This window comes from Chiloscyllium plagiosum, unplaced genomic scaffold (assembly GCF_037043375.1).
Source record: "Chiloscyllium plagiosum isolate Xiang-an unplaced genomic scaffold, Cpla_swu_hap1 HiC_scaffold_10, whole genome shotgun sequence".
NCBI lineage: Eukaryota > Metazoa > Chordata > Chondrichthyes > Orectolobiformes > Hemiscylliidae > Chiloscyllium > Chiloscyllium plagiosum.
Window position 1 is genome coordinate 62,215,800 of NW_028270148.1, and position 12,332 is coordinate 62,228,131.

The 12,332-nt window shown below is 35.5% G+C and overlaps 1 protein-coding gene across 10 annotated transcripts in view; it reads right to left on the reverse strand.

The window, feature by feature from the left end:
• Positions 1-612: 612 nt before the first annotated feature.
• Positions 613-12,332, reverse strand: part of ccdc88ab (coiled-coil and HOOK domain protein 88ab) — a 399,202-nt gene continuing 387,482 nt past the window's right edge. For 8 of the 10 annotated variants that reach the window (XM_043696008.2, XM_043696009.2, XM_087991392.1 and 5 more), the window contains 2 exons: positions 10,430-10,916; positions 3,727-3,829 (listed from right to left, as the gene is read on the reverse strand). In XM_043696008.2, coding sequence (XP_043551943.1) covers positions 3,765-3,829; positions 10,430-10,916 — 552 coding nt within the window. In that variant the 3' untranslated portion in view covers positions 3,727-3,764. Of the gene's footprint in view, positions 2,169-3,726; positions 3,830-10,429; positions 10,917-12,332 lie in introns of those variants that run through there. The other 2 variants (XM_043696000.2, XM_043696005.2) reach the window with 2 other exon arrangements.

Consider the following 12,332-nt stretch of genomic DNA (forward strand, 5'->3'; position numbering starts at 1 on the left):
AAGCCCTTGTTTTGGTGTGAACTTGGTTTCCAGCATGGAATTTTTAAAGTCTAAGATTGGGGATTTAATTCCCACTCCATAAACTGATCATATAATCAAAACCAATACTCAGGATAAGTCATAAGGAAATGCATCATCATTTAAGGTGCTGTTTTTGAAGAAAAGTTACATCTCAGTTCTACTGGACTTAGACAATACCATGCACTATTTTAAGGCTAGCAAATTCTACAGCATTCTGGTCAAAAAACTTTCCTCATCTAGTAAAACAGCGGTTATACTTTCTTTATAAGTGACTGAACTTCAAAGTAATTCATTATTTGTAAAGCACTTGAAGATGTGGCAAAATAAAGGAATTTGGAGATCTCAAACAAAAACATGAATAGGCTTTTAAAAAGGTAGACAAGTTGATCATACTCTTTCTTTGAGCTTGCAGGATTTTTGGATAATATGAAATGGTGGGAGAGATGTATGTATTATGATCTTGAAATGCAGCAAAACCAGAATATTTAACTGTACAGTTGTATGATCATCATGAAGTAAATTTCTCTGCACACTAAGCATTATTCATAGTACTTGGTGGCAAACTTCCATGTTTTAGAACAGTAAGGAAACAGCAGTTAACACTTGTTTTATTAAGCTGTACATAAATAAACCAAGAGTATGAGTTTACTTTAGACACTCAAAAATCTAATCGGGATATCAAAAAGCAAAGGCACTGTCTCAGTACCTTCTGGTTCATTACATTAGCATGCTGTGATGTTCTTTTAAAAAATAATCTATGACATAGACACCAGCTTTTCATTACAGCATCTATAAATGGTTATTTATGATTGAATAATGTAAACAAAACTGTGAAAATAACAATCTTAAATACTTTTAAATTCAAATCTTGCACAAGATAAACCATTTACGGTACTCTTATAAGGGAATATTTTGTACAAAAATAACTCATTAAAATACTAAACTCTAAGGACATATAACTAAAATCAGTGCATTTAGACTCTGCACAGATACGTAAAATACTTCTGAATGTCAGCTGATTGCAAGATGTAAGAGAAAAATTCCTGTCTGCTAACCAAAAGTTACAATCCACAAAAAACATGAGGTTATCTGCATTTTCAAACAAAATCTAAACATGACAATAACAAATTTGATTGCAAATATCCTTGTGAATGTATTACTGCTGTAAGTTGCTACTCAGTCAGTACGTATATATTCAATTTGTACATGGTTATTTTCCTGGCAGTAATGTATACAAAATTAAATGGAGTAAAAAAATTTACTAATGCTTTAGGATTATAAAACAAACAACATAACTACATCAAACAGCTATGAAACTGAAAAATCCACTCTTCCTAAAATTAAACTCTAAGTGAATATGCAGTGTGTCAGGTGTTATTGTCAGAAATTCAACATGACGGAATCTTAGCCAGCAGTCAAAAAATATTGCACATTTTGTGCTAACTTAAAGAGGTTGTTACAAAATCCAATTTGCACATACATATCAAGAACCATATAGACATACAAGGTTTCAATTCTATTGTGAAGAGGCATTTACATTATATACTTGAGTGTTGGATTACAAGCCAAAAATAAGTGTTACGGTATTATAAACCTTAATTTAACATCATTATGCAATGGCATACATCATGCAATATGTTAAACCCCAAAGATAGTTAGTGCAAAATAGCGTAAGCTATGTGATTTTATGCAGGATGCAGTGCAGTTCTACAACACTACTGCTTGTGTCTGCACAGTATTGCAAATTATAAAACGACCATAAAGTTTGTTTTTAAAGCTTTAATGAAAAATTAAAACAAACTAAAGTATGCTGTAACTTGTTAAAATTCAGTTAGATGAACAAACAGTTTATAAAACTGTTCATAGCATCTAAATTGTATTCAATTTTCTTGTAAGATTTTAATGACCTCTGGTGAAATCTGTGGAACTACACAAAAATCGATACTCTGCAAGTATTACATAACAACACTTGAGTCCAAATGTGCTCCTTGATTCAAGGAACAGTACATGTCTCATTACGCTTAATGAAAGGAGGTCACTGAATAGGTTTCATCATTTAATGCTTTAGTAATATTTCTTTATGGAGACAGTCTTGGTGCTTCTGAACTATAGGTTTCAAATTGACAGTTTGAAGGACACTTTTCTTTCTGTTTTGCAGATCAGAGGAAAGAAAATGAAAAAGAATTTAGAAACTACTTTAGAATAATGGTAACATTTGAAACAAGTAAAAACAAGAAACAGTACCAAATGTCATAAATGCATCATGCACAAAGAAACTTAAATGGTAGAAACGGCAGCACAAGACAAACATTCCTCGAGTGATAATGATTAATCATTGCATGCCAGATGTCATAGGCAGAATTTAATATTTTATGAATAAAAGAGAAATTACTTTAATGAGGAAGGAATGAAGTGACTAGCAAAATACTCAGCTTTAGCTCCTGAGCCTTATTTACATACTCTAATCCTGACCTTTTCCTGAAGGCAGTGTGTTGGGAAAATGCCAAAATTGGTAAAGTGTAAAGTAGCTGTCAAGAAGCTTTAAACTAGTCCTTTGATAAAGTAAGTACAGGTTGGGGGAAGAGGGGAGGATTAATAAGTGAGGGCAGGAAGAGGTCTTGGGTATTCTTGTAGGTTCAAAATGAGCACTCCTGGTTCTTCTGATCCACAAAGAACCTAACAAAACTTACAAAAAAATTACTTAACTGGGCCCTCTGTGAACAGGATCCCTGCTGCCACCAGCTTTTGTTAGTCAGCTGGGGTAGACACACTTTAATGAGTCTTCTTGTTAAAATAAATTTGTCTGATCCTTTGGAACAGGTGGCCTTAACTGTGTCTGAATACAGATAAGTAAAAATGAAAAGAACCATGTATGTGTTGGCAGCACAGATTAGAGTTGGCATTCGGGTCCTTTCTTTACCACTATGTCTTATGAATGTTTTTAAAAGGGAAACTATATTCCTCTTAAGTACCTGTTGATCTAAAATCATGCTTAGATATCTATACCATATCTATTAGTGTCCCTTATTTAAAAAAAAATATTTTTGAAAGCAAATATTTTGTGGAAAATTTACCCAGCAGTGACAACACAATGGAGAAAATGAAAATCTACATCACTGCAATGTAATTTTCCCACAAAAACATTTTCTTCTCCTAGATTTCCATGGCCAAACTCTTTTGAAATGTGCAACATGGGAACAAAGGAAGGCAGAGACACTTGCAAGTATACAGTATCCCTCTTATTAGCAATTAGAATGGAGTAGTAATTTAGATGAATATATTTACCCATGAAAACACTTAAAAGGTTTGTAGCATTTGCCAGTAAATAGAGAGAACTTTACAAAAAAACCTTAATACAAATGTGAAAAGGCAATAAATTACAAAAGATTAAAATTAGTAAGCCATAGCAGTGGATTGCATGTATACAAAATAAATAAACTTTAAACACTTATTGCCTTTTGTATTAAACAATATATGGAAGCCCCTGCCCAGGCATGCAGAATGAATAATTAACAGTTAATATTGCTTAATGCATACTAATGCATTATACAAAGCCAATTTATAAGAATAAGCAAGCACATTTTTAGATTTGTTAAGCCAGCCACAGCAGAATGTTTCTGGAATAAACTGCTATAAGGGTAATGTTAGTTTGTAAATAGGTAAATGGTCTGATCCTCCCATTTACACTCTGGGCAGGAAACTCACCACTGTACCCCAAATCACAAGATGAAGAACATTTACATCTAGGAGCTCTGTTGCTCCTCAGTTTTGCCTTGTGTACTTCTGAGTTCCTGCACAGATCCCATATCTGCAGAAAATAATCAAAGCACTTTAAATGGATCATTTACCTGCCAAACGTGTTTCAATAGTTTATGTGTTTTAATATTTTTGCCTTAGGGTGAATGTACATGCTAATGCAAAATAGTTTGGCTTCTCAGGTGTTAGGGCTCAAACTGATGCTGGGGCATATGGCACTTTCATTCTGGTTTGCTTCAGTGTCACGGTCAGGCTTTTACTCAGAAGAAAGGCTGGATTTATACTGTCATCAGTGACAAAGTGGACATAATTTTAGTGCAAAATCATCAAGCTGTGTAAAAAAACTCTAGCTGCAACTAACTCTAAAGTCATTGGACTATAAAGTACAGGAGTCATTAAAGTTTCCTGATTACATTAATGATTTTATTTAAACACACATTCATGGCACAGGTAACCTATTTTTAAGTGAGGCATTTTAGGATAATTACAAAATAAAATTGCCCTTTAAACATACTTTTTATTATCACTTAAATTTATTTTGTCTGGTTTTCCCAATGTTTAGCATTTTGATACTTATCAGAGACACCTAAAGTTGAAACTATTATATAATGTAAAACAATGGCAGAAGAACTCAGCGGTCTTTGAATATTGCTCTGTATTAGATAAATGCAATACAGGTAATTGGTGAATTTACTGTGGGTATCTGTCATTATCATCACCACAGCTAAATTAACAATTTCAAGTGTTTCTTTTTAAATGGTGAAGATATGCAATCCATCTACTTTTAATAAAATTGTTTCAGTTTCTTACCAAATCCACCTGTGTTTTATGATGTTATCCCCCTGCCCTCCATCCAATGCTTTTACTATCAAGTAAGTTTCCAAACTGAGATATCTGGTCTGGGAGTATCTTATACTCAACATCTTTATTTAATTGGCCTTCAACACTGATTATTTATATTAAAATGCACCATGAGCTATTTTAAAAAATACTGATAAGCTTGTGAACAAAGCTCAATCAAACAATCTTCTTTGCCTTCAGCTACCTATGTTCAAATCTAAATCTTTAAAACCCTGGCTAATGTTCAAGGGAAAAATTCAATACGCTATGTCCAACATTTTGTGGTAGCTGTACCTGCTGTATATTTGCCAGCTACGTGCAAAACTGTGCTCCTGCTGGATGACCATAAGACCGTAAAAAATAGGAGCAGAAATTAGGTCATTCAGCCCACTGAGTCTGCAATCATTGCTGATATGTTTCTTAACCCCATTCTCCTGCTTTCTCCCTGTAACCATTGATCCTCAAGAACCTATCTATCTCAGTCTTAAATATACTCAATGACCTGGCCTCCACAGCCTTCTGTGGTAATGAATTCCATAGATTCACCACTCTTTGGCTGAAGACTCTCTGTTCTAAAAGGTCTTCCCTTTACTCTAACGCTGTACCTTGGGTTCTAGTCTCTCCTACCAATGCAAATATCTTCCCAACATCTACTCTATCTAGGCAATTCAGTATTCTCTATGTTTGAATTAGATTCCCCCCCCCCCCCCACCCCATCCTTCTAAACTCTTATCAAGTATAAACCCAGAGTCCTCAGACTTTCCTCATATGTTAAGCTGTTCATTCCTGGGACCATTCTCGTGAACCTTCTCTGAATATGCTCCAGGGCCAGTTCATCCTTCCTGAGATATAGCACCCAAAACTGCGCACAATACTCCAAATGTGGTCTGACCATATCTTATAGAGTCTCAGAAGTACATCCCTGCTTTTATATTCAAATTTTCTCAAAACAAATGCCATAATTGCATTTGCCCTCCTAATTACTGACTCAACTGCAAGTTTACCTTGAGAGATTCCTGGACTGGAACTCCCAAATCTCTTTGCACTTCAGACTTCTGAATTTTATCCCCATTTAGAAAATAGCCCATTCTTTCTACCAGTGCATGACCTCACACTTTCTCATACTGTACTCCATCTGTCACTTCTTTGCCCAGTGTCCTAATGTGACCAAATCCTTCTGCAACCTCCCCACCTCGTCAATGCTACCTGTCCCTCTACCTATCTTTGTATTGTCTGCAAACTTGGTCAGAATGCCTTCAGTTCCTTCATCTCGATTGTTAATCTGAGCCTTGTAGAACACCACTTGTCACTGACTGCCATCCTGAGAAGGATTCTTTTATCCCCACTCTCTGCTTTCTGCCAATCCTCTATCCATGCTCGCACCTTGCCTGTGACACCATGAGCCCTCATCTTACTCAGTAGCCTCCTGTGCGGCACCTTGTCAAAGGCCTTCTTGAAGTCCAGGTGGATAACATCCATTGGCTCTCCTTGGTCTAGCCTGCTCGTTACTTTCTTAAAGAATTCTAGCAGGTTTGTCAGGCATGACCTCCCCTTGATGACCATGCTGAAACCATGTTGACTTTGCCCTATTTTACCATACATTTCCAAGTGTATGGAATGGAATGGATATAGAATAGAATATCAAAGCACAAGAAAAATGGAAGATATAAAACAGAGACAAAACATAATATACAAACAGAACATCTCTAACTTGTGATTCATTGATTATACTTTCAAAAACATGCAAAAAACACGATATTTGAATATCTGATTGTTAGTTTGTATTATATCTGCAAAAATATGCTGATGCAAGATCAGTCGTTTACCAATTCATACAGAAGAAATGCACAGCAAGGAGAGAACCAGCCATGCATAGGGTGAAACATGCATGATAACATTACACCAGCCGTTTGCAAATGTTTAAACAGGCAAGTTTTAAAAAAAAATTAAAGTTAAATTCACATTACAAATACATAGATTATATAAAGCTTCAATGCTAACTTTTTTCTCTACACAAGTGATAACAAATTGGGTAACTCTAGTATTAAACTTGCTGAAAAAATAAAAAGACATTCTAAAGCCTATTTCACCCAAATCTAGAAGTCCTCTGATGAATACAATATGTACAGAATTAGAGTAGGACAATAACCTTTATCAGAATCTTCACATGTTGAGTTAATACCAACTCTGTGGACATGCTGGAATATTTGACATTGGTGAAGAAGTTGACTTTTTAAAAAATATAGAAACAACATATTTGGAACTAATTTACTGTTCTAGTTTGTTTTCAACCCACTTAGTATCCATTGAAATATTTCAATAAAGCTAAAGTCTGAGTTTAACTTGCTAACAAAACCCTATGTGACATTTATATTTTATACTGGTTTCTTCATGAAGCAAGCAAACATATATTTTAGTTACCAAAGTAATTTGTTTGATTACTAAATTAATTAAGTGTTTTTAGATGGACAATATTCAAAAGTTTTAAAATTTGAACTACCTTTTATGTGATAACATCTTTATCTATGCTAAATGATTATCCTTAAGAAATAAATCTAACTTTCTCAAAAATGTACAACTCTGCATATCTGATTTTTAAGGAACTTTTAAAACCTTATATTTTAACATTTTTCATTTATTATATTGACTGGAATGTAAGCATTTTAGTGACTAGAACACAGTATTAGTAACAATTAAATATCCTTTTAGCATCAACATTGAAATTAAATAAGATGCATAGCCAATTTCTTATTTAACTTGGTAAGTCTATCTTAATGCATCAACAGAATGAGGGAAAGGATATGTTGCAATCCAAGCCCTGGTCACATAATGTCTTATACATTTTAACTGTTAACTGCTCTTTCTTCTAATATTATGACGTCTTTATTCAATTTAGCATGCTTTACTGCAAGTGTAACAGGTCCAAATTACAGAAATTTCAAGTGAAATTATTACTAGGAGTTTGGTATCTGTAACTGCGCTTTCAATGTTCTTTTAATAGAGCAGATTATAAACATTACAGAATTGCTGTAATGCTCAGTGAAGCCAATGACTTGTGAAAGGTTTGCTTTCAACTGAAAATGAAATTCAAATAATATAACCAGAATGTGAGTAACCTGGCAAATAACTAAAGCTGTTCCATGAATTTTTTTTATTGTAAGTTGATTTGTCCTTTTAAACTGATGTGTTGGTCAAGACAAGTGATGTTGAAACTAGGATAGCTACTGGTCATCTTGAATATTATCATGCATTTCCTAATCAAGTACAACATGATGAAACATGAGCCAAATTTGCCTTAAGGTGCCTTATCACCCAGATGCATTTTCAACATCTTATTCTAGACTCGTTTAAATTGCCTGTCCCATGCAATTTGTAGTGAACTGGCAGTTGTGCCAAGATAGAAAACCCACAAGTAACACGACAAACCCATTTCAGATAGAACCTTTGTTATACAGACTTTCATGTCATTGTGAACCATTCACATTTGAATGACAGTGGCAGAAGGACATTGTGCTAACCAATTACATCATCAGCTCCCTCTCTATTCCTAAACTAAGCTACAGAAGAACTGAATACCCATCTAATTATGCACATCACTACTTTTCAATTTCTGGTTTCTAACTTTTCTAGCAGAGTGCAATTAGTTGCTTAATGGTGACAACAGAGTCAAAACGTAACAGAGAAAATACTTTTAGGCCTACAAATAATTTAGTTTGCAAGAATCCCAAGATACAGATATACCATTGATTTAAGCTATCAAAGATGAGCTTCATTAAAATAATTCTTAAAAACAGTATAATGTAAGAACATCATGTTTTGATAGACTAATAAGTGCTAAACACTGCTTCAAATTAAAATTTCAATGACCAACAATGGTGTTTTCTCTTATCATAAGATTTTGTGGAATAAAAATACATTTTCTCATATCTGCTGGAAAAATAAAATGGACAACAATGTTGTACTTTAAAGTGTTAGCATCTTAACATCTGAAACTTAGTTATGATTTAGAACAGCATACAAAAGCAGGCTAAGTCTTGCAGGTTTTTGTTTTCATTAGTTTTAGTTAATATTGTGTAAAATCGGTGGAAACAAATGTTGCAGGTACAACATATACAGTTGTTGAATGAGATGGCAAATATGAAATTTCAAGTAAAATGTAAGTAAAAGTTATGTTTTTAAAACAGAGCTGTCTGTATTCCATTTTTCCCGTCCCATATTTCTATTAGGGCTTCTTTTTTTTCTCCAACTCCTCCCCCAATCTGCCTATCCTTTTTTTCAAAAGAACTGGGCTGAGCTTTGCACCTTTTTAAAACATCCAGTGACAGTAAGTACTTGCCATTTAATAAGTCATAAATGAAAATCTGTGTCCATTGTAACATGGACATATTGGTTCTTGAATTTGTGAAATCATTAGTTGTGCTTTAATTTACTTGCTATTTATTTTTCCCCAATATTGTTAAGTTAGAAAGATAAATTACAGTGTCAAAGATGAACTATTTACATATTACTTCTACTAATAATGCAAAAAGGAGAATATGCCAGTACACTTTACAAAATGGTTCAAGTGGTTAGGCACAACTTAAATTTTATACTTTAAAAATATATAGCTGCGTAAAATTATTTGCAGTACTTAAGATCCTTTTGATAGAGGACTGTAGGACCACATCAACTTCTTGCTAGGTACAATTTAAATGCATTTTAGCAGCTTTCACACATTAAAGAAATATACTAGAAAATGCTGAATGTAAGATGTGTTTACAAGTCAGAGGGACTTCCTTCAAAACAAATTGTGATACTTAAATCAAAAGTAGATTCAGTCAAAAATAAAAAGGATCCAATCAAAAGTTTTCCAACGAAACCAATACATGGTAAGTTAACACTGAAAATAAGGATTAGTTTTATCAAGCTAAGATTTCAGCACCAATGTTATGAATGTAGACAACTTCAGATAGGAAACCTGTGTAGATTAACTTATTAGCAAAGGAAGGCATTGAAACATGGTTGCTCATGGATTAATTTGATTTCTGTACACTTGAAAAAGTGTTTATCCAACATCTTATTTCCTACTAGTGTTAAGTAGGTATTCATTTTGCTATTTGGCTCTTAAGATATTTAATACCCTTGTTATTACTTTTATGGCCTTTACTATTTTGAAGTCTGCAAATTGATAATCATTTTGCAGCACAAGCAATGCAAAGTCATTAGACACATCCATATTCATACCACACAGTCTGCTTGTCTTCTGACATTATTGAAGGAGACACGGAAACATTCATGCTTTCTTCTGTACATTCACCAGTTGGGTGATTATGACTAACAGGAGGGGAATTCAACTCACTATTACCCTGATTCTCAAACTTAAATAGTCCGGTGGATTTTGAAATAATGATTCTCTGATCTTGCTCTGGCAACTGGTCTGTTTTAATTGGCGACACCATAGCAATATCAGTTGGCCGTGCTAATGGCAATCTGCTGATATTACTAAAAGGATTAGTGGATAAATTGGATGAGGAAAGATTAATGCTAGTAAAGGAACCCATTCCATCTGGATCAGGTTTGGCGACCACAGAGCCAGATACAAGACCAAAACCGAGGGATGAGGCAGACTTTGAAATGGTTTGCCCTTCTTCATCAGTTGCAGCACCTGAGAAAACCCTCTTGATGTTTGTATGATTATAGTCAAAATCTAGAGACTGACTAGAAACAAAGGGACTTATTGATTGAGATTTCTGCAAATTGGATGCTGCTTGAATCTGGCAAGCTACAAGTTGAGGAAAAGGGGGACGGTGGTAATGATCAGCTTGGTACTCACTGGGTAAAGTCCGAGTGCTCGTTACCACCTTGCCTGGAGAAGGATCTACTGACACAGGTGCTCTATTATCTCGTGACATGAATTCGTGAATGCTTGTTCTTCGATTCGACCCCTCTGCTGTAGAGATCACATGACTCGCACGGGGTAGAACAGGAGAACTGGTGCAGTCTGCTTGGGATGGTCGTTGTGGCATAATTGGCAATTCGCTGACAGACACAGTCTTTCCTTGGTTTACAATGGTTGGTTCTATGGTGGTGCTGGGAACACAGATATGGTCTGATTTCCGAAGAATTGGCCACACGTATTGTTCAGACTTTTGCAATTTGCCAATAAAAGAATCTGCAATCTCTCTTCCTCCAGGTGATTTTACAGTCGCACCATTATTGGTTACTTTTTGATTCAATTTCTCAGTTCCACCCAGTTCAGGAAAATCTGCGATTTTTGTGAAAACATCATCTAAAAGATTGTCCTGGCCTTCAGAATGTACCTGTGCAAAGGAAATATAAATAATAAACAAATTGTTAAATATATTTATAAATTTTATCTCACTCAATTTTAACTCTCTTTTCAGCTAAAATATATTCCACTCTGCAGCATTTTTCATAGCTGATATCAATGTTATTTGTGATTCTATCAAAAATCTCAATTTGAATATTGGAAGTCTCATCTTTCCTTTCTCATGTAACCTTATAAATGGTTTGGAGGAGCCTGTTTTGGACTGGGGCGGACAAAATTAAAAATCACAGTACAAGATTATAGTCCAAAAGGTTTATTTGGAGGCACTAGCTTTCAGAATGCTGCTCCTTCATCAGGTGTTTGTGGAGCAAGACCATACGACATAGAATGTATAGCATAAGATTACAGTGTCATGCAGCTGAAATGATATATCGAACAAACCTAGATTGGATGCGAGCATAAGAGGTACAGTTAGTAAGTTTGCAGATGAAACCAAAATTGGAGGTGTAGTGGACAGCGAAGAGGGTTACCTCAGATTACAACAGGATCTGGACCAGATGGGCCAATGGGCTGAGAAGTGGCAGATGGAGTTTAATTCAGATAAATACGAGGTGCTGCATTTTGGGAAAGCAAATCTTAGCAGGACTTATACATTTAATGGTAAGGTCCGAGGGAGTGTTGCTGAACAAAGAGACCTTGGAGTGCAGGTTCATAGCTCCTTGAAAGTGGAGTCGCAGGTAGATAGGATAGTGAAGGCGGCGTTTGGTATGCTTTCCTTTATTGGTCAGAGTTATTGAGTACAGGAGTTGGGAGGTCATGTTGTGGCTGTACAAGATATTGGTTAGGCCACTGTTGGAATATTGCGTGCAATTCTGGTCTCCTTCCTATTGGAAAGATGTTGTGAAACTTGAAAGGGTTACAAAGATGTTGCCAGGGTTGGAGGATTTGAGCTATAGGGAGAGGCTGAAGAAGCTGGGGCTGTTTTCCTTGGAGCGTCGGAGGCTGAGGGGTGACCTTATAGAGGTTTACAAAATTATGAGGGGCATGGATAGGATAAACAGACAAAGTATTTTCCCTGGGGTCGGGGAGTCCAGAACTAGAGGCCATAGGTTTAGGGTGAGAGGGGAAAGATATAAAAGAGACCTAAGGGACAACTGTTTCACGCAGAGGATGGTACGTGTGTGGAATGAGCTGGCAGAGGAAGTGGTGGAGGCTGGTAAAATTGCAATATTTAAGAGGCATTTGGATGGGTATATGAATAGGAAGGGTTTGGAGGGATATGGGCCGGGTGCTGGCAGATGGGACGAGATTGGGTTGGGATATCAGGTCGGCATGGACGGGTTGGACCGAAGGGTCTGTTTCCATGCTGTACATCTCTAAGACTCTAAGTCTTTCATCTTTTAGAATAGATTTACTAGTTTCAGTTCTTTAATATGTAAATCCCAGA